Consider the following 20,574-nt stretch of genomic DNA (forward strand, 5'->3'; position numbering starts at 1 on the left):
GGCAAGCCAGCCCCAGAGCTTCTCCTCCTTGCTTCTCAGTATAAATACAGCCTCAATCCTGCCATTAGGCCTGTAAAAAACCCACTCAATCCACTAAATTTGCTCCACTCCCAGGATAGATCCAGTTACAGGAAGAGCAGTTCTGCCCCCCTCTGTGTTACACACATCGCTGGGAGATGCTATGGACGTAAAATTAAACCCATAGCCAAAAACATCCACCATAACACTGAAAGTGAAATCTACTCTTGCCCAACTACCTTAAGTGTGTGTTCTGCTCCCAAGCAGGTACTCTAGAGGCTGGATCTTGATTTAAGGCAGGTAGAGCTGTTCAGAAGGAAACCAAGTTTAGAGAAATGGAGATTAATTTCCCTCTGTGAAACACTTCTGAAGCAGGGAAGTAATTTCAGTGTATTTGAGGCAAGGGGTGGTCAAGAGTCACATTTCTTTTCTTAGCATGGCATTTTTTTAATGTAGAATTTATGGGCAAAATAGAGATTTGGTCCCACACAGCATCTGCTCATGGCATACAGGAATAATAACAAAAGAGTAGACAGCCAAAGCACCCAGTGCTGAGAGATTTTTCTGCTAGATGATTCCTCACTGATCCTGAAATCAGGCAGCATTATGATGACATTTTCAGTTATAATACGTGGAAGATTTAGGTCCAGCCATAAACTTTGCATTTCCTTTCTCAAAGAGGTAGCTATCCAAGAGGCTGCTTTTGCAGCCAGCCAGCCAGATGTTTGCCATCTTTATTACAAATTTTCATGCATCTTACAACACCTACATACTCCACAGCAGACTGATGATGCAGCTATCTAATACCTACATTACAGACATGGAGAACAAGTTAGGAGGGATTAATCTGCCCAGCTTCCCACAAGACAACACAGGTGTGGCTAGAAATCAAAACTCCAAGCTTCTAATTTTTGCTGTGTTATACTAATCTCTTTATATGCTTTGCTGAAAAAAAAAAATCATTGTTTCTGTAACATGTTTGTTGGTAACTAGTATGGGAACTTAATCAAACAAAAAGATGAGCGTATTTTAGAAACTGTTACAGCTGATTAGTACACTGGCTCCCCTTTTTTATCTCCTGGATCTTTCTAGAGGAAGAAAAGTAGAAGGGGAGGGCATCTTTTTCTAACTGCAAAGGCTCCAGCTAATGAAAGTAGAAATCATATTTTATATTTTGGCAGTTAGTGGTAAATACTATTATTAAAGCTATAATAAGATCAGCTAATGTTGTATGAAATATTAGTGATGTCTGAGCATAAAGCAGAGTCCCCATCTCTTTAGTTAAAATTACAAAATGATTAACAGCCCAATTAAAAACATTTTGGTTTTTGACATGATAAATTATACTTTATCTACCTATCTGTGGATATAATTGATTATTTTATCCGTTTGCTGTTGGCTGTCATTAAAAAAGACAGATACCATGGCTTTCTGGCCTCTCTCCCGCTGAGAGAAAGAACAAATCCTGCTATTAACGACAGACAGGATCATTATGAAAAAATTCCATTTGCCACTAGGCAACATAGCCGAGTTCCAGTAATTATTGTATTAGTCAAGCCGTTGAGAAGTTCCATAAAATTGAGAGAGTTTTTAAGGAGCATCCAACATTATTTGGCAACTTTTGTGATGTAACAATTAAAACCATGCTCCAGGCCCCAAAATGTGCAGGAGATTGCCAAAATCAGATAAAACCCTAGAGGGCCCCTGACTTGCAAAGGAAAAAAAAAATCAAACTGTTTACTTTTAGGATCAGACATTCATCAACGTTTGGCTTTTGTTTCAGCTGGTGTCAGATAATAACAGCACCACGTTTTCAGCTGGCTTCTAACAAAACTCTACCCCGTTCGATGTCAGGTCTCCAGGCTGACACTAGCCTCTCCTCAGGAGAAGGAATTCTCATGGGACCTGATGCTACCAGCTTTGCTTGGCAGATCAGATACCTGGGAGCACTCAGCAGTACCTTCTGGAGCGAATCACATCTGTAATCCACCAGTAGCATCAGGAAATCACTGGGGAGAAGTGCAAGTTATTCCTTCCTCTCACATCTAGGAGCTGAGCCAGGCAACACCCCAAATTGTCAGGGCTGCAGAGGATAAAGCAGAAGTCTCCTGTCCATGTACTCCATTAACCTGTTAAGGAACTGATAAAAAAAACCCCTAAAATCACACTTTAAAACTGCTAAGGGGAATTGCTACCGAACAAAACTTATAGCCAAGTTTATCATTTACGTACATCTCTACTGAGTGGAGTTAAGGAATAATGATGTACAGTACCAAAAATGAAGGTACAGGATCAGGCTTCTGAAGTGGAAAGTGAAGTTGCAAAATGTAGACTTGGTTTAGCTTAATGAAGACTACAGGAAGCACTTCAAGAGCACATCTGTTTGCAAAGGAGTTTCTCCCTTCCCAGAATATCATGCCTGAGTCTGAAAGTTGCAACGTTTCAAAGAACTGTGATGGGAGCAGCAGTTTCCACAGCAGTCAGAGCGAGCTGGGGTCTGAACACGGGGTACTGCTGTTGTCACCAGGGAGCAGCAGTAGGGGCAGGGTTTAGCACCAGCACCTGCCAGTCTCCACCTGGAACATGCTGTACCAGGCAGGACAGATAAAAAGATACACTGGAGCCTGCCATAATATGGCCTTTCATCACACAGCTCTGGGATTGGAGATGGCTGCCAACTGTTAGGGCCTGCTGACCTATTTAATAAAAAAAGATCAAACCTCCAACCCTAAGCAATCGTGCCTTTTATCTGATGTAAATGGGAACAGTGGCACAGCACTACAGGCCATGGGCAGCCCTTGAACCCCATATGTTGCATTGCCAGGGCAAAGGCAGAGGCTCAGACTTGTGGAGAGAGGGTGTGTGAAAGAAAAGCTGCTCCTCTCTCCTGCTCTGAAACTGATCTTGCTGCTATGCAAGGCAGGCATGCCTGAGTCCTAATAAGCTCAGGAATCAGCGAATGCTGGAAGCTACTGCCACATTTTCCAGCACATTTAACCTCTAGTTTGGGTCTGGCAAATGCTAGGGTGTGGTGAGATGTGTTGCTATAGAAGTATAAAACCCTGAATAACTACTAGCTGCTTTTGGGAGACAGCACTGCCTTGTAGTTTTCTTCAGCAGAGCTAAAGCATGTATTGTGGTAGTATTCAATTTTCTTGTGTTTGGAGCGGTCATCTAATGTGAAGCATCCTAGGTCAGCTCAAGAACTTAGGGTAGTAGCTGTCAGTGTGGAGAATGAATTCTTATTTTTGAATTTTATGAGTAAATTGTGCCAAATCTTCAGCATATTAGAGTAGTGCCAGATGAAAACCTAGCAAGTTTTTTAAATATATGTTCTTTATTAGCATTAAAACTTTTATTATTGAAAGAATTATGTTACAACACACATGCATAAGATCCATCTAAACTTAAAAAATAATTTGAAAAAAATACATTCCTAATTTTTTTTTTTGATAGTCCCTCTGGCTTACAGCTCATCAGAGCCATGAGTGAGGAAAATGCAAATCCCAGCACACAGCAAAGGGAACTCAGTGATGAAAGAGGGAGAGTGGAGTGGATTGACAGTGCATTGTTTGTGGGTATTGCTGAGAACAAGATGAACCCACTGAAAAAAATTATAACTTTATAATGAAATTGTGTGGACTTTGGATCAAAGGCTACAGGCTAAGAAGGCTAAACTCCCTGATCCAGCCAGCTCTCCTCAGACCACTCCTGTATTTTCCCTGTGGGCTGCAGGAACAAGCCTGAACAATTCAACCAGTTTCCACCCCAGCCTGGCTGTTCAGGCTCTAGTTTGTAGGTGTTTGCATCTCCCTGCATTGTGTCAGCTGGCTGGTGTTGCTCTTCAGAAGGATGCCAGATAGCTGGTACTTTACCCAGCCTGATTTCCAGATAACTGATTTCTGTAGCTACCTCTTTAATTAAAATAAAAAATATATGTAAATGACAAGTTTATCACTTGCTAACGCATGCCATGGTTTTCTCTCAGTCAATCAGCGTGCAGCAGACAGAGCTGCAGACTTCTCTTCCACACCACCAGTATCCAGAAGGAAAAAATCAGTCCATCTGCAAAAGTGATCAGACCCTCGTGCTTCCCGGCATCAATTCGCATTTACAGGAGGATCCAGTGCCCTCTGCTGAGTAGAACCGAAGTAAGCATTAACATGTCCCAGGCCCACAAAGGGAGTGTTCAGGTAGAGCAGTATTGGAGCAGAACAGTTGGAAGTTCACTTCCATGCCCACCCCTTGTCCCATCTGCCACCAGTGCTTCCAGGTCACTGTAAAGCAACACATGGAAAGTATCGGGGAGCTTGCAAAGGGTACAGAGCTGTGAGAAGAGGAACATGTCACTTTCTGGAAGGGGAAATCCATGTGGACATATGGTAGTTGTGAAAGGAGCTGGACTAGCAACCTTGGCAGGCGTGAGCCGAGCAGAAATGCTGCTGCTTTGCCTTGATCTTTATTTACAATAAACTCCTGGGCTCCAGCTCAGTGTTTTATCTGGGAGCAGCCGCCGGCGTTCTGTGACCGTGTTCCGTCTCATTGCTGCACTGACATATTTACACGCAGGCCGGGGCCCGGGCAGCTGTGAATAAGGGGCCATATATCAAGAGAGGAAAAAGGGATGCAAAGATGAATTTTATGGAATATTTTCCATTTTTCTTTGACTTGGTTGTGCATTTTGCTACGGCCCATTGGGCACTCACTCAGCACTTGGACACTTTGCTCCGTGCAGTCTCGCCTCTATTTCTAATTGTGTCTACATGCCAAGCCTAGCCCAGTACCTGAGGCAGCCCAAAGGGAAATGGAGATTGAAAAAAAAAGAAGGTAGGTGGGAGGGAATTTTCCTGTCCTTCAATGGCATATACCATGGGAAAGAGAATCATGTCTTGTAAGTCACCAGTCTTTTCCAAGTCCTGCAGGACACCTTTTACATTTGAGTGCCAACGTGAGAGGAAATATTTCCACTGATTTGTGAGAGAAAACAATCAAGTCCCTTTTGCAAGTTCAAGAGCTTGTATCATCTTTGATTTCTTCTGTGGGCAATGAAAAGGGTTAATTCCTCACAGTGTTGATTAATCCTTTCCTCTTTCCCAATGGCTGACTAATAAGTTAGATGTGTTGACTCTGTTTATAAAGACAAGGTTTGGACATAATATTAATGATATTGTGTGTGCAAAAACATTAGAAAACAAACACAGAGGCACCTGGGGAGTCTGAAGGCATCTTCTGGCCTTTCTGATCTGACAGCACAGAGTGGCCCTCCAACATTTCCATGTGGAAAAACATTATCTAGCACGAGAGAGTTTACTTTGAGTGACCCTCTTGCCTTTCAAACAATGAAAAGTCAGGACTGTTACAAAGCTGAAAACTTGTTTTATAAGAACAGGCCATTGCTCAACCAGCTGAAGAGGAGGAAAAAAAACGGAGTCCAGAGAAACAGTTGGAAATGAAAACTGGAGATTTGAATGGAATAATGGCTGGTCTCTTTCCTCTGGCACTGACATCCTAACAAAGGGTGTAAAAGTTTTTTCTCTTATGCTTTTGCAAGGCAGAAATGGGAAGAGAGCATTGTTTGTTTATTCATTTGTCTTAGAGCCCCATGAGCACGAAGAAGTCACTGCAAGTACTTACCCAAGGCTCAGGTTCATCCCTCTGGGAACTTTATGCTCCCTTGTGAGATCCAAACCAGCATGTGGAAGTGCTTATTTCCCTCTATTGTCTATTTAGGAGGTTTAGGGGAGTGAGGCACAATTCCAGTTATGCCACCATGGTATGGTCTGAAAGCCAGGTAGGCCTCATTGGTCACTTGGAGAGTGACTTGGCTCAGCACAGACAAGGCCTCACTTCAAAGATTTGTCAGGCTTTGTGCAGGTGTCCCATCCTGAGTGTCACAATACAGGCAGAATAAATTACATGTCCTACTGCTGCTGAACCATAGAATTGTTCTGGTACAGCTGTGTTTAAATGGAGCTGAATCAAGATAATCTCACCCTTGGATTAAGAGCCATCCATTCCTGGGAAGAGATCTTCTCCACTGAGTAAAATGTCTGTCAGCACTGCTGAAGAATCTTCTCAGATGGTTTTTTGGAACTCTCTTCTCTGGATGGTTTCATTACCTGCACTTGAGCAGCTGAAGTTGCACTGGAAAGGAGCACTTGAGGTCATCAAGCTCAGAGCTCAGCAGGAGCCTGGCAGGGATAAAAAGACAGTCACTACTTTGAGCTAGGACACGGGGATCATTTAGTGACTCACCCAAGATCACACAGATGGTGCTTACACCAAGAATTAGACCCACCAAGCTACCCAACACCTCTGGATTATTCATTGAGTGTTAGAGTCCATTTAGGAGTCTATTTTAATATATAAATGTAGGATTTGGAGCTATGATGGAATGGTAAATTAAATACTGAGAAGTCTGCCACATCTCTGTTCAAAGCAGGCTAACATTTCATGTAAGGAATTACATGCTTCAGACAGTTGCAATCATCTTCTGCAGAAATAATTTAAGCTTACTTCATCTGTTGTATTCTGATTTAAATTTTTATTGGAAATATAAATACCTATGTCGGTCACCAAACCAAATAAAACAAACATATTGAGTAGGGTCTATTATAGACTAATATGGAAACAAATAATCTGCAAGTCTGGTTTTATTTATAAGCTTATTTGAGTTTTTACTCTAGGCTCATATTAATCGGGTTTGTGGTTTCCACATCTGTACTACTGATGCCCAGTGCAGACAGCATGCCAAGTCAGACCTGGGCATCCTCCAAGCTCTAAATGGAAAACAGATGCCTCAACTCCAGCTACCTCAAGACAAGCAGGGCAAGTAACCTACCAAGTAACCACAGCGGGTGCAGCAGGCAAAGCAAAACTCTGGGGAGCTCTCTGAGGTGCCTGCTTGCAAGTTTCTTGCTTCTGACTTGCTCCAGGGGCAGCCAGACTGCCGCCTGTATTGTATTTGCTCTCTCTGATGATCAAGAGATACCAATTCCCTTCACAGCCTCTCTTTTCCTAGAGCTGTAGCTAGGAATTCCCAGACTGGACCAGTTAGTTCACAGTGTCAGCTAGTAATACATATTCTAGAGGAAGATGGAAGAACTCCTGCAGATGATGGTAATGCAGAATGAATTCTTTCCAGAACCCTTGATTATTTTTAATATTTATAAAAAGCATTTTGAGTGTTCACAAAAGCCATAAATATATATAAAAAAATGCCCATGCCCCTTGTCAAGCCAAAATGGATCCAGCTGTTCTGCGGTGCTGGTCTCTGATTGCGGAGAATCCCTGTATTAATGAAAGATGTATAAAGGGAATCCCAAACTGGAAATATGATCTCTGCTCAAGACTATTCAACTATTAAAGAATATTTCAGGGAAGTACATCAACACAAAGCTGATTCTCAATATGGCTGAGATCCAGTCCTGAGAACCCATCTCCTTGAGGGTATCTGTACTGCTTGCAGACACTTTTCAGAGCAACTTGCTTCCAGACAAACTTTGCTTTGTGCTGGTACATGGCCAGAGTTTTGTGCCAGTGTAGCTACATCATTGCAAGCCCATTCCCTAGGGCCCAAGAGAACCTCAGTGCAGTAGGAGTGCCAGACCTGCTTCTTTCCTAAGCACAGGAGGGAGTCCAGTATGAGAGCTGGAGCAAAATCGCATACATGAGAGAAAAAGCAGCAGTGTTGCTGGTGTAAACACTAAAAATTGCAGAGGCATTCAAATTTATTCTTTGTGCACCCTCTGATGGCCATCCAGCAGCCTCTACCACCTGCAGCAATTATCTCTTTCCTGACAATTTTGACCAAGGGATGCATTGCATCCTGTGCCATAAGATATGTTTTTTCAAGTCACTAGCATCTGTATGTTGTTCATACAGCAAAGCCAAGATTTGTTTTAATAATTCAGAGCAGGAAAAGGGGGATATTGGGGAGGGGATAAAAAATTAACACAACCTCAGTGCCCCAGCCATGTTGAAGGGAATCACTCTGTCATCCATCACCATCCTCCTCAGAGAACTGCTTTGCCCCCAACACCACCGCTCCACTGGCTCCCAGGCAGAGGCAATTCTTAGGAAACTGAGATGGCAAAAGCACAGTGTCTGATAGCAGAGGGGCAGATCTGTCATCAGCACAGAAGGCAGTCATTCCTTGTGGCAGTGGCTGGAGAAAAGAAGATGCAATTAACAATTAGCTTTGGTAAGAGAAGACAAAATTCTTAAAACATAGTTTCTACTGCACCAAATCAAGTCACAGACTTAGGAATTAATGGTTCAAAGTCTTGGTTCTTGCTTTCCTAGATACACTAGGAGATGAAAGAGGGAGTGAATTTCTCCTTCCACTTCATTCTGGCTGGCTAAGAATTGAGGCTTAGCCATGGAAAAGGGCCAGCCTTGCAAGAGTTACAGGAAATGAGAATAGGTTTGCAGCATTTCCAAGCAAATTCAGCACACCTTCAGATTTGTATTTTCGGCACAAAACTCAGGCTTCTCACCCCAGAAAACAAAGTTGAGGCTTTTCAGTAGGTGTTGCACTATCCATTTCCAGCAGAGACTAGACTAACGTGATTCAGATTATCTAGAGATGTGCAAGGAATATAATCAACTTACATATGCATAAAAGTGCTGTTTCTGGTTCAAAGTCAGGTATCTTCCTCTCTCTGACACCTTCTGTGTGGATTAATTCAGACTCTCAAATGACATTAAAGAACCTTGTTCTATTATTTCACAGTGCACAGGCACAGGAGACCAAATCCAGCACAGCCTGCAGACCTAGCTCAACATCCTGTACAGCACTGCAGCCATTCTCTCCTCCCTCCTTCCCAATCACTTTGGTTCTCTGTGCCCTACAATAATTTCCTCTTCTAGTCTCTCTTTTTTCCCTTTGTCCATAGCACACTACAAATTTTGTGGTTGCAATGATTAATTTCACAACTCACACCTAATTTGACCCTAACAACTTTGCCTGCAAAAGGGACAATTCCTTGTTGATCCAGACAACTTATCACCCCATGAACACAATAAAAAGGCAGAGCTGGTTATCAACAGGGAGATGCCCATTAGTATTTTTACAGGCAGGTTTTCAGGAGGTCCCTTATTAAGTGGAGTGAGAGTTGGTGTGTACTCCAGGCATGCAGGGGGAGGCAGATTGCTTTCAGCCTGCAAGGCCACACAGTATGGGAAGTGGTGGCTTGAAAGAGGAGTGGAAGAATGACAGATGGTTCGTGCCTGTGCGTTTCTTTAGAGGACACCGGGTTCCTGCCATGGGAACAGCGTGGACAGTAAAGGCAGTGACTCGATGTGAAGAGTGACAAAGCAAGTCAGCCACGGATGGCCCGTGGGAGGCCAGAGGAAATGCACCATTAGTCAAAGTTGGAGGAAAAATAAAATGCGATGACAACTGGGCCATTCATGTGCTTCCCCTTCAAGGACTGACCAGACCCTTCACAACTCAAAAGACTCAAGTATCAGCTTCTCTTTCTCTTCAGCCAGGCTAATGTGCACAGGCAGAGTCTGAGGAACTCCCTTGTCACTTACATTAATTCTTATCTTGTTGTTCTTGGCTACACTTCACTGAAGTACAGTGAGGGAGAGTGCTTCAATCAATAATGTAGATCCAAGGGGGCACCCCCCTCTGCTGCTCCTAGGGATCAACACAATAGCTTAAAGCAAATGTTCACCCAACTTGTGAACTTGGGAAATATTAGGACTTCCAGAATTAGAGCATAAAACAATGAGGTGGCCTTACAAGGATGTTTAAGCCCACACATGAACAATCTCATCACTCCAGGGTAGCTTTTTGCACTTTGAGAGTTTGCTACTCAATACAAAAACTGCAAGACCTCAGAGTTCTCTCTCAGTAACCTCAGTGACAAAAAAGGCAGCCTTGCATTTCACAAGCAAATTTCATCAGATGTTCCCCTTTGCCACTGTCATGGGAACCCTGAGGCACTGCTGTCACAGCTTGTGAATCTGATGCATTTTGTCATTAAGGAAAGATGATGCCCTTCAGAACGTCCAGCTCTAAACACTCACGATTGGTTGGTCTTCTATTGTTCAAGGGGGACAATACCACAGCTATGGACAGGACTTATTTAGAACTGCCTCCTCTGGAGCTATGGCCTTTCCAGACTTGGAAAGTACAAGGGAGTTAAAGGAAGATGCAAGCAGAAAATCCCAAAATGCTCTCTTATGAATACATTGGACTCTTACCCCATCAAAAAGGAATTCACTTATTAACACTTAAATAGGGCTAAAAGTAGCTAAGCAAAATAGAATGGACCTCTTGCAAAAAGGTGGAACAAGAAAAAAATCAAGGATTACAATAAAATCCTTAATTAAGAAAGAGAACCAAAGTCCTGACCTGAAATTCTTAGAAAGTCTGGATATATGTAGAATGAACAAGGACAGAAATGCAACCAAAGTCTGAAATGTCAAGAGAATTCTCCTTATTCTCTTGTGTTTGAAATATATCTAAGCAATAAACTCAATGAAAAGTAAAGAGGCAAAAATCAAAAGTTGCTGCCATGATGTAATTAGATCTCAGTCTGGTATAAATTAAATGAATTTTTAAAATGTCCTTTGACAACCTAAGAGCCATTTCTAAAGTCTCCAAAGCAGCCTGTATTCTTTAAATTACTTCCTGTCATATGGTTAATAATCTCTGCTTTCTACATTACAGGAATCGTTCACCTAAGATAGCCAAACTGAACAGAGATATCAGTGTGAACACCCTGCTGCCCAAACTGCTGCGCCTAACAACATCTTCCTGATTATCCAGGAGTCTACCGCCAGCAGAACATTAGTTACCTCCATTTCTCTACGGAAAATGCTTGGGTTTCCTGAAGTTTTCAGCTATGTTTGTACAACTTGCCTTTGTGTGAAGTTGAAAATTAATTCACTTCCTCTTGATCCTTTGAGAGAAACAAAAAAAAAGGATTATCCAGATTAAATAAAAATGCCAAAGCTCAATCTTTGTCCCTGTTGAACAAAGGTGTTTAAATAAAGATTTCTGAGCTCAACCTCCTGCATAAAGCTAAAAGTCGCTTTCTAACCTGTTGCTCTCACACAGTGTGAACAGAATATTGGGTGGCTGCATTACAGTTCATTCACACATTAGTAAGAGATAAAAGTAAAACAAGCTTTCAATTTTAACTGGTTTTTTTGGGAGTACACCATGGAAAAATGCATTTGGGCCTTTCCTCTTAGGGAGCCAATAAAAAAGGGAATATTTTATTTTCTCAATTTTTGTTTAAAGTCTAAAACCTGTCTTTTTTCACTGTTTTCTTTCCCTTGGAATACCAAGGGAATATTTTACTGGAGTTACATAACATTCTAATAGACAAGGACTGAAAAGGCATCTATAGCTTAGATTTGTTGGAGTTATGTTACCACCTAGCTAATTCCTTGCAGAGCCTTGAGAAAAACAAGTCTCCTTGTGAAAGATTTAAGAAGAGGGATCTTGCTCTTTGGTTTTATGCTGAAACAAGGAATACCAAGCCTGATTCCCATATTACTTTAAAGTAAAGGAAAGAAGGACAGAAAACCCCAACAGTCTTTCTGGTCTTTGTATGATGTGAAAGAAAACAGGGCAGGAGGTGCAGTAAGGGCATAGTTCATCTTTCATGGAGTATAAAGGCTTTCCTTAAATAAAGGCATTAATGCATTGGACATACTCTATTACAAACTGCTGAGACTTCTACCTGGAAAAATTTTCCCCCCACCCCCTCCTTGGAGATGCTGGTTCTGGCAGGCTGCAGCTCCCAGTATCTCTACCCAGCTAACAATGCACAGCACCTTGTTCAAACAAGACTGGTCTTCATTTCACACTACCCCCCAGGGAATATCCACTTTTCTCTTCATACTATATCTTTCTGACTGATGCAATCAAATTCTGGAAATCTGCCTTATTAGTTTATATTCCAGCTTCTTAGGGAATGATGTTAATTTTCCATTGTAGGACTAGAAGATTTTAGATGTGCTAGATCTTGTCTATAAGAAACAACAAAAAAAGTGGCACACACAGTACCGTGCTCAGAAATGGGCCATAGTGAACAGCACTCCTTGCACAGAAAGTCTAGGGGTTCCAAAAAAAGACACTCTCCTCAGTCCAACAGTGCCTGAAGTGAGGTTTTTTACAATTACATTATGAATAAATAAATGTGCATTTTCTTACTTATTCACCTGAGATATTCTGCTTAATTTCTGCACCACTTCACCTTCATAATTATTTTTCTTCGTAGATGTGTGGTTTACTAAGCCTTTACACTGTGATGGCCGAAGAGTTCCATTATATCCATTAAAGATTAGATGATTTTCTTTTGTTTCCCACAGCAAATAGGCTCCTATTCATGTCCCAAACAGAATGTCAGTAGTTGGAATGATGTTTTCTTAAAGTGCATATAAGATTAAAGACTGAAATCAGATGCAGTGCTGCCAAAGCCTTTGTAATATGCATGTTTTTCATGGCAAGATGATTGACAAGAATTGCAGTAAGGCGCTGAAGGGGATATTTCACCTGGCCCATCAAAATTCAATGTAGAGGATTAGAACTAAGAAGAACTGACAATATTGACTTTGAGTACCACAACGGAAACATAATTAGCTCTTTGACATGTAGTGGACAGAAATATTCCATTTTTAAAAAAATCAGAGTAATTACAACATATCTGTTGCATGCTGCCCTGGGAAAAAGAAAAAAAAAAAAGAAAGAAAAAAGGTCTGCTCTGCTGTTTCCTCTTTTCCCAGTAAAATCCAAGTTTGGCACTAGAATAAATGCATACAAACCCAGCCTTTCTGCTGGAAGAACATCAGGAAAACTTTGTGCATAAAAGTAAAAAACCTCTCTTAAAAGAGAGCACACAGATCTGAAAGAATGAAAAAGTCAATGAATTTTATACAAGTTTACGTATTGCAAAACAAACTGTCTGCACTATGCTTATTAAAGGCATATTTCATTGCCTAATCATAGATGTCTATTGTACCTTTTATGTTTTGAATCATAATTGCAGCCTGTTCCCCAACTGTAATAATGAAAGACATTTTGGCATATGCTTATATTGATTCCCCTTTAACAAAGCACTTAAGACACATACTTGCATCTCACTGAAATTAATGGCCAACCTTAACTTTTGAGTACACTGATGTCACTGGCATTTAGAAAAATGGCAATTTATATGGGCACAGAATTGTCTACTTTGTTGGACAGACATGAGCCCTGAAGAGAATTCTTCAAACTCAAAAGTCTCAACAATACTCAACTGCCTTGGTTAGAAACACACTGCACCACGGCATCCACGGGTTTTATGTTTTTATCAGAATAATCATGCTAGCAAAAAAATGTTTATCTGTTGTACTGAAGTATTTTTTCCAACTCCTGGTCTGGAATAATCTAAACTGTAGAAACAATTTTCAGTTGATGTAACAAAATACAGTACATGTAGAAATGGGAAAAGGCAAAACTTAATTGTACATAATATCTTAACATTGAGAACCAGCTACCATTAGATGTAATATAAATAATGCACTAAATTCTATTCCTAATTTATTTTGTCTGTTTGCTTGTCTGTTATTATTTTTGCTTTGGGATTAAGTGGTATATGAAAATAAGAAGCAAAAAATAATCAAGAATTATGCTTACCTTATTCCCTTTTTTTGGCACTGTTACTAGCTATCCTAATTAGTTAGAACCTGATCACCTGATTTAATGGGAACTTCTCATCAAAACCAGTGGATTTAAAGATATAAAAGAAAATTGAGATGAATTAAACAATGTAGTCCCTTACTTTTCTGACAGAGAAGTTTCTCAGAATTCTAAATATGTTTTGCTAGTCATTTTTCTATTAATTTTCTAATATTTTTACCTAGCAGTACCCATAGCTACTAATAGGCTTTGTTGCAATGCATCTTCTCCACTCTGTGTTCTAGTTTAAACCCCAAAGTGAACAGCTCACATAGAATACTTTAGCCCTGTATAATGCTCTGACTGCACTCGGGGATTTTACTCTTGACAAGACTTCAAGAAGCATGTCAGCATGCAGGGCAGTGAAAATACCTGTTAGACCTCATTAGGTGGAATAAACAAGGCAATATCTGAAACCATACTTACTGAGTCTACTGGTTCTCTTAATTTAAATTTAAAATAAGAGGCCATCCAGCCTGGAAAAATCTCAATGGTTATTCAGTTTACACACAGAAACAGAGAGGTATCAACATTTCATTAATAAAAGGTCTGAGTCTGTCTACTTCTTTGTTTCCTTAACACATACTTCAACCAAGAGAGACAGCATTAAGATCAAAAAGTATATCTATTGTAAGCAGAAATCATGTGTACAAAATTAAGTAAGTACAATCACACATTTACTAGAAAAAAAAAATTCTTTATTCATTATTTAATTCACAACACAATAAATATTGGGATCACAGATATGAGGGACCCAGCAAAGCTCAGACTTGTTTGCACCATGGTGTGGTTTGACAAACAAATCCTCATCAGCTGGCATCCTGAGAAGCCTGACTACATTTTTTTTTACATTTTCACATGCAATCAGTAGGTTGCAATGTAGATCAGTTGTTTCAATTTACATTAGTCGGGCTTTAAAAAAAATTCTTAAGCACCATCCCTGGTGAATCCTTCAGGAAAAAAAGCACAATCACAGTATGTGTCATTATTCTGTCTTGCTGTTGATTCTGACATTATTATGTAGGTGTGATGGTATGTTTAGTTTTACTTCAGGGGGCAACAGAATTTTCCACTAAATGAGGAACAGAACCAGGCTGCTGTTGAAGAGACCGGAACAATTTCATGCAGGCCACTCAGCAATTCTAAAACCAAGACAGTTCTGTTTCTTCTGAAAATGATGACATGCCTTAGTTTCACACTCTATATACACTGAGGACACATTTCCTTGAGATCACTCTATTTGCTGTCCCAAATAATTAATTTGAACTTTATGATGAATGAAATTAACTCATCTGTCTGTAGGGACAGATAACTCCGTCTGCTGGATGCATTGGTAGGGCAGAGAAGAGAAGCAGATTTTACACGGTTAAACACCAATGCTTTCATTTGTGGGAAACAAAAGGAACTATAATAGGTAAACACTAGAAAGAAAATCTTGCATGGATACACGTTAAAGTTTTGTCAGAGGTGAGCTGTTTCTCACAGCAAAATCTCTCTTAGGCTGTATCTCTGTATTTTGGAATATTAAGTAAAACATTTTAAGAAACCCTAATTTACTGTGAACTCTTTTTTTTGTAAACAGCTGGGGAAAATCTAGCAAGGGCTTTTGCTGCATCATACTCATACGGACCTTTATTAAAGGAAACAAACTTCTGAATGTGCAGGTATGCACCTATTTTTATACATACAAAGTTTTCATCATTTCCTCTAAAGGCAGCTGCAAAATTCAGGCATTGTTTCAACTACACTTCCAATCCAAATATTTCTTGTCAACTAAAAACTTATGGATGACTTCACAGATGAAAAATGGCATCAGCAGATCTGACAGGGAATGCCACTTAAGAGTCAAACTGTATCACTCCTTCCTATTTTATGGACCAGAAACCTGGACCAAAAAAAATCAGGAAAGTTTGTAGAGAAAACATTTAGGACTTCTTTTGTTGTTGTTTAAGTTAAAACAAATATTTGAAAATTTAATATTCTCATATCAATGACAGTGTGATAAATGCTGTTACATCCTACTTTACAAGGAAGTTTTGATCCCTTTTTTCCTAATAGTTTCTCAGATAGGTACAATTCTCATGGTAAAATGATTTCACACTTCATATAAACCAACCATTTGTCCGTGTTGCTGCAGCAGTGAAATACCAATCAAATTAAAATAGCAGATACATACACGATCATCAGACTATTCTTCAAAAGTGCAACAAGTTTGGAATGAAAATAACAAATTCCACACATCAAACACTGATATCAATTAACTGCAAAAATGATATATTTTGTTTCATCTCAGGCTGGTCTCTTCCAGTGTGCACTATTCTGCTGTAAAGGGTGCAAGAAACTCTGACTGTGCACATCAAAATACTGCAACTGGGATTGAAATTCAGTGCAGTTTGGTTTGTGTTTGCCTTTGTCAGGCTACCTCCTTAACTGGGTTCTGCCCAAGAAGCTTCACTCAGATTTGTTCCTTTCCTGCCACAGATGAGCCAGCACCTCCCCCTTCTGGAGATCCCGAAAATCAGCAGGAATGTGCAACAGGGTAATGCTTTCTTACTCGGGCCAGTACGGAGGGAAAAAAAAAAAAAAAAAGAAGAAGAAAAAAAAAAAAGTCGCAGATGATTATTTTATATCTTTGCTCAGAGCAGGACCATTTCTTCTCTGGATCAGTGTTTAATCTAGTTCCCTTCAGTAACATGTTTTATTAAAGCCAGACATAAGTCAATTCAGATATAGTCTCCAGCTCATCAGCAAGAAAGTCTTAAAAACAAACCAAGAAAATATTTCAGCTTCAGCCATATTTCTGCATTCTATAAAACAGAAAATGCTGCATAAGGTGGATTATTAGTGGGTTTTACTCTACTTGTCAGCTCAATGTACATTGTTCAAGCAGTAATTTGTGAGATGCATCAATTTAGTTTGGACTGAGCTGAATTAAAAATTTCAGGAGTAGGCAGAGGCACCCCTATAAAATCCAACACTTCCTTTAGCACCTCTGAGATCATTCATTCTCAGTCCTCACCATAACAATGTTACCAGGCTGCTGCTGATTAATCCATTGTGATTCTTCCAGCAGCAGTATGGCTTCAGGTGATTTTCTATTAAATTCCTTTACACATTACCTTTTAAAGGAAAAAACCCAAAGATGACTGCTTACCCAGAATCAGTAATGAGCAATCCAAGCATGCAGGACAAAGCATCCCACCAAACTTCTAAGGGATGCCCTGTCTGACTGTCAGCATTTTAGACTATTCTGCTGGCAGTCAGTCATGCCAACAGGGCAACCCAAATGACAACTGCTTCATTTGTAGATAGCCTCAGATGTCATGAGCTTTAGTTATATTTATATATAAAATACTGTAATTATCCCTAGCTCCCAGCAAGAGAAGAGCTTTAGGCACTTTGAAATAGAGATTTGTTGCAGCAGGACTATGTTGGTTTTAGAACTGTGATGGTGCAAGGAAAATTTTTTGGCTGTGAGAAAAAGCTGTCTTCAAGGAGAACAAGAAAGATTCCTGTAACCTGAACCATTAAAGCTGTTTCAACTCTAAGTGCCCCTTTTCTTTACAAATACGTTTTGTGCTTTTTTTCATTCTTTCCAGGGATGGTACTTAACCTCAGCAGCCTGTGACTGTTGCATCCAAGCCAGAACGCTTTGTAATGTGCAACTTGGTAACTTCTTCAGCACAGGTAGGGTGAATGCCAACTGTCTTCATCAGCTGAGGATATGTAGCACCACATCTACCAAAAAAACAACAAAAAAAGAAAGACACACAAAGTCAAATGCTATTCACCTGAAGCAGCTAGAAGGTGCTAAAACATCAAAGTAATTCTGCTCTTGTCCATTTTATCGGGTAGAGGAGTTGCATTTGTTCTTCAAACACTGCTGTCTATTATTTCTCAGGCACTTACACAACACGTAGACGCCCAGCTTCACAACACTGAGGTAGGAAAGAATTGTCATAAGAGTTGAGACAGAGAGAATTAAGCAATTTACCCCAAGTCACAACTGAGCCTGTGGCAAAAACATATGACAAAACTGCAACCTTCAGCTTTTCTTGTACATACATGTGTGTTTCACTAACTCCAGATGGAAAAAAATGCACACATACACACAGAGGAAGAAAAACTTAATTAGAACTGCTGGAAAGAATCTGCTGAAGGAAGTAATACCAGCATATTCTTCCATGAACCTAAAGTCTCTGATGCTTACAGTGAACATACCAATGTTATAAGCAGAGGGAAAAAAAGTCTCTCATTTGAAAAAAACAACCAAACAAGCAAACAAAACCCACTAAAACCCCCTTGTGCTACAATCCCACTTGCTTAATTCCATTACTTGTCCAGTAACATTCTTAAGACTTGATGACTTTCTTTTGAACTGCTATTCCTGGCAGGTCATGCTGTAAGAATAGCTGAAATGGCTCTAAATTTAAGAATTGTTTCAAGCTCTCTATGGAATAATGTTATCTCCCTCTACAAAATACAGGGAAAGGAGCCATAGATGCCTTCTGGTGCCTCTCCTTACATCCAAAAAAGCACTGACAGGCAAAAGATCTTTGCTGACCACAGATGTTACTGGAGTGCTAGGTGGGGAAATAAAATGAAAAATCATCCTTCGGAGAGGCTGAAGCAAGACCTAATATTTGACAAAGGAGAAGAGCAGCTTTTACAGTGGAGGTTCCACATTGAAAACTCTGTGCAATGCAATAGAAACCAATACAAGAATCTGACCTGCTGAAAACCTCTTACTGTGGCTAAAGTTTTCATTTCCCTCAAGCAAGGCAGAAAAGCACTCCAGTTTCATGTGCTTCCTTTTCAATGGTTATTTTGGATAAAACTTCAAAACAATGACATCCTAAAAAATGTAGTTCTAGAATCTACACCACTGGCAATTAATGGACTACAAACACATGTTGAAAATGTGTACCGAGGGTACACTGCAATCAGTGATTTTCAAGATATTCCTCACGTGATACTTGTGGTCCTGCCTTCTTAATCCTTTCTGCTTTTCATTTATAATAGTCACTCACAACTGCAGGACTAAAACTGCAGTAAAATGGTGATCAAATTTAGGAAAATGAACTGACATCACAACTGGAAATGATTTATTGTGTCCCAGACTACTTTCTTTGAAGAGGGAGTTAAAAACTATAATTTTGTAATGTAAATATAGGAATCAACATTTCTGAAGATGTGAATCAGCAATAAGAAAGGGAAATTAAAAAACAAATAAGAAATAATTGTAGCACACAAGAAGCATAGCAGGAATTTTCCATTTAACTAGAGAGGACCGAGAATCACTCCTTATTCCTTCAAATGGAGGACTTCTATATTAATATTTGAGCACAATCTTAAACAAGATCAGATCACAAAAGATAAGTTTGTTATTGCAATTATCAGATTGCTTCAAACAAAAGTACCTTCCATCTCCCATCATCCTACAGAAGTTTCTTTTTTACTATATTATATTTAGCTTTTACCCCAGAAATATAAGAATTCATGCAAATCCTTCCTGAACTTTCAAGGAGCCATGGCCGTGCAAATTTAAAGATGAGATTAGGAAAGGAAATGCTTGTAAAGAAAGGTTTTTCTCAAAAGCACAGATGTCTTTTTAAAGAAGTAGCTTGCAAAACTGTTTGGTGATTTCCTATCCTGTGCACAGAATGCAAAAGAAGCTACACGGAAAAAACTAACATTACTAAGTTAATGCACAATTCTGGTTTTTGCTTTAACTATATCAAATAACAATATATTTTCCTCAGTTGTTCCCTAACTATATCCAGTATTACAGTAACTAAATCCAGTACATCTTAATGAAGAACTGCAGTATTTTCAGTGAAAATATGTGCAATACTCTATAAAAGTAACAAAAAGCATGCATTCTTTATAGTGTTGCCAAAACTAGGCAGTTATCTTTTATAATCTTACAATAACTTAAGAAGCAGGCTTTAGAAGCTAGAGACATTCTTTTGTACTTACTTGATTCCAAGAGCAAATCCTTGAATAACTTCGCCTGCATTTGGTCCAATGAAATGAAGGCCAAGTATTCGTTGCTCCCTCTCTCGTAAGCACACCATCTGAAAACAATACATCACATAGAGATCTTTTCTCAGAACACTTAAAGATAAGGCATGAAGATGAATTGAATGAAACTGGAGTGCCCCAAGATCCTAGTTCAGCTGTTTATTTCCAGTGTGCCAAAAGCTTATGCACTTGCTTAAGTCTTACTGACTTGAATAGCTCTTACTCTTATTGTCCTTAAGCACTTTCCTGAATTGAAGCTTTATTAGTGTATTTCTTTCAGACTTGAGGGAGCCACTGACAACAATAATTTCTTATTGAATGTGTTGAATACTTTGTTGTTTGCCATTTGTATGAAACCCTGTAAGTACTTTCTATAGTCTGGTGACCAGACCAGTGCTCTTTTCCACTGAGTGGCCACCTCAGCACTTCTCCAGGCCTGTGCAGTTGTTTTCATCAGCTATTTTTTCACAGATGACCACTACCACTATCAGCTGTATTCTCACAGATGACCACTTCTAATTACAGGATATTTTGTGCCTTTGTGACTCAGTCAGTAAACACTTACAGCAGCATGTTTGGTGAGATACATTTACCACATACCTAAAAAGGAGTCGAGCCTCAGAAGCAGCCAAAGATGAAGGTTAATAAGTATCTGGGAGAGCCTGAGTCATTGCACACTTAACTTTTATTAGAGGACTTAATGAAAACTTTTTAGCTCCTGTAAGGACACCATCTTTATAATTATGAAAAGAAAGTCAGTCTCTCCCTGCATCCTCCCATCAAGCATTAAATTATCACTAACCTACTAAGTTCTGCTATTCAGTAAAAGCTTACATTCTTTCATCAGG

The 20,574-nt window shown here is 39.7% G+C and overlaps 1 protein-coding gene across 2 annotated transcripts in view; it reads right to left on the bottom strand.

Moving 5' to 3' along the window:
- Positions 1 to 14,378: 14,378 nt before the first annotated feature.
- Positions 14,379 to 20,574, bottom strand: part of TXNRD2 (thioredoxin reductase 2) — a 33,165-nt gene continuing 26,969 nt past the window's right edge. For both annotated transcript variants that reach the window (XM_048322539.1, XM_048322538.1), the window contains 2 exons: positions 19,682 to 19,779; positions 14,379 to 17,440 (listed from right to left, as the gene is read on the bottom strand). In XM_048322539.1, coding sequence (XP_048178496.1) covers positions 17,317 to 17,440; positions 19,682 to 19,779 — 222 coding nt within the window. In that variant the 3' untranslated portion in view covers positions 14,379 to 17,316. The remainder of the gene's footprint in view (positions 17,441 to 19,681; positions 19,780 to 20,574) is intronic.

Source organism: Corvus hawaiiensis, chromosome 18 (genome assembly GCF_020740725.1).
Source record: "Corvus hawaiiensis isolate bCorHaw1 chromosome 18, bCorHaw1.pri.cur, whole genome shotgun sequence".
NCBI classification, from domain to species: domain Eukaryota; kingdom Metazoa; phylum Chordata; class Aves; order Passeriformes; family Corvidae; genus Corvus; species Corvus hawaiiensis.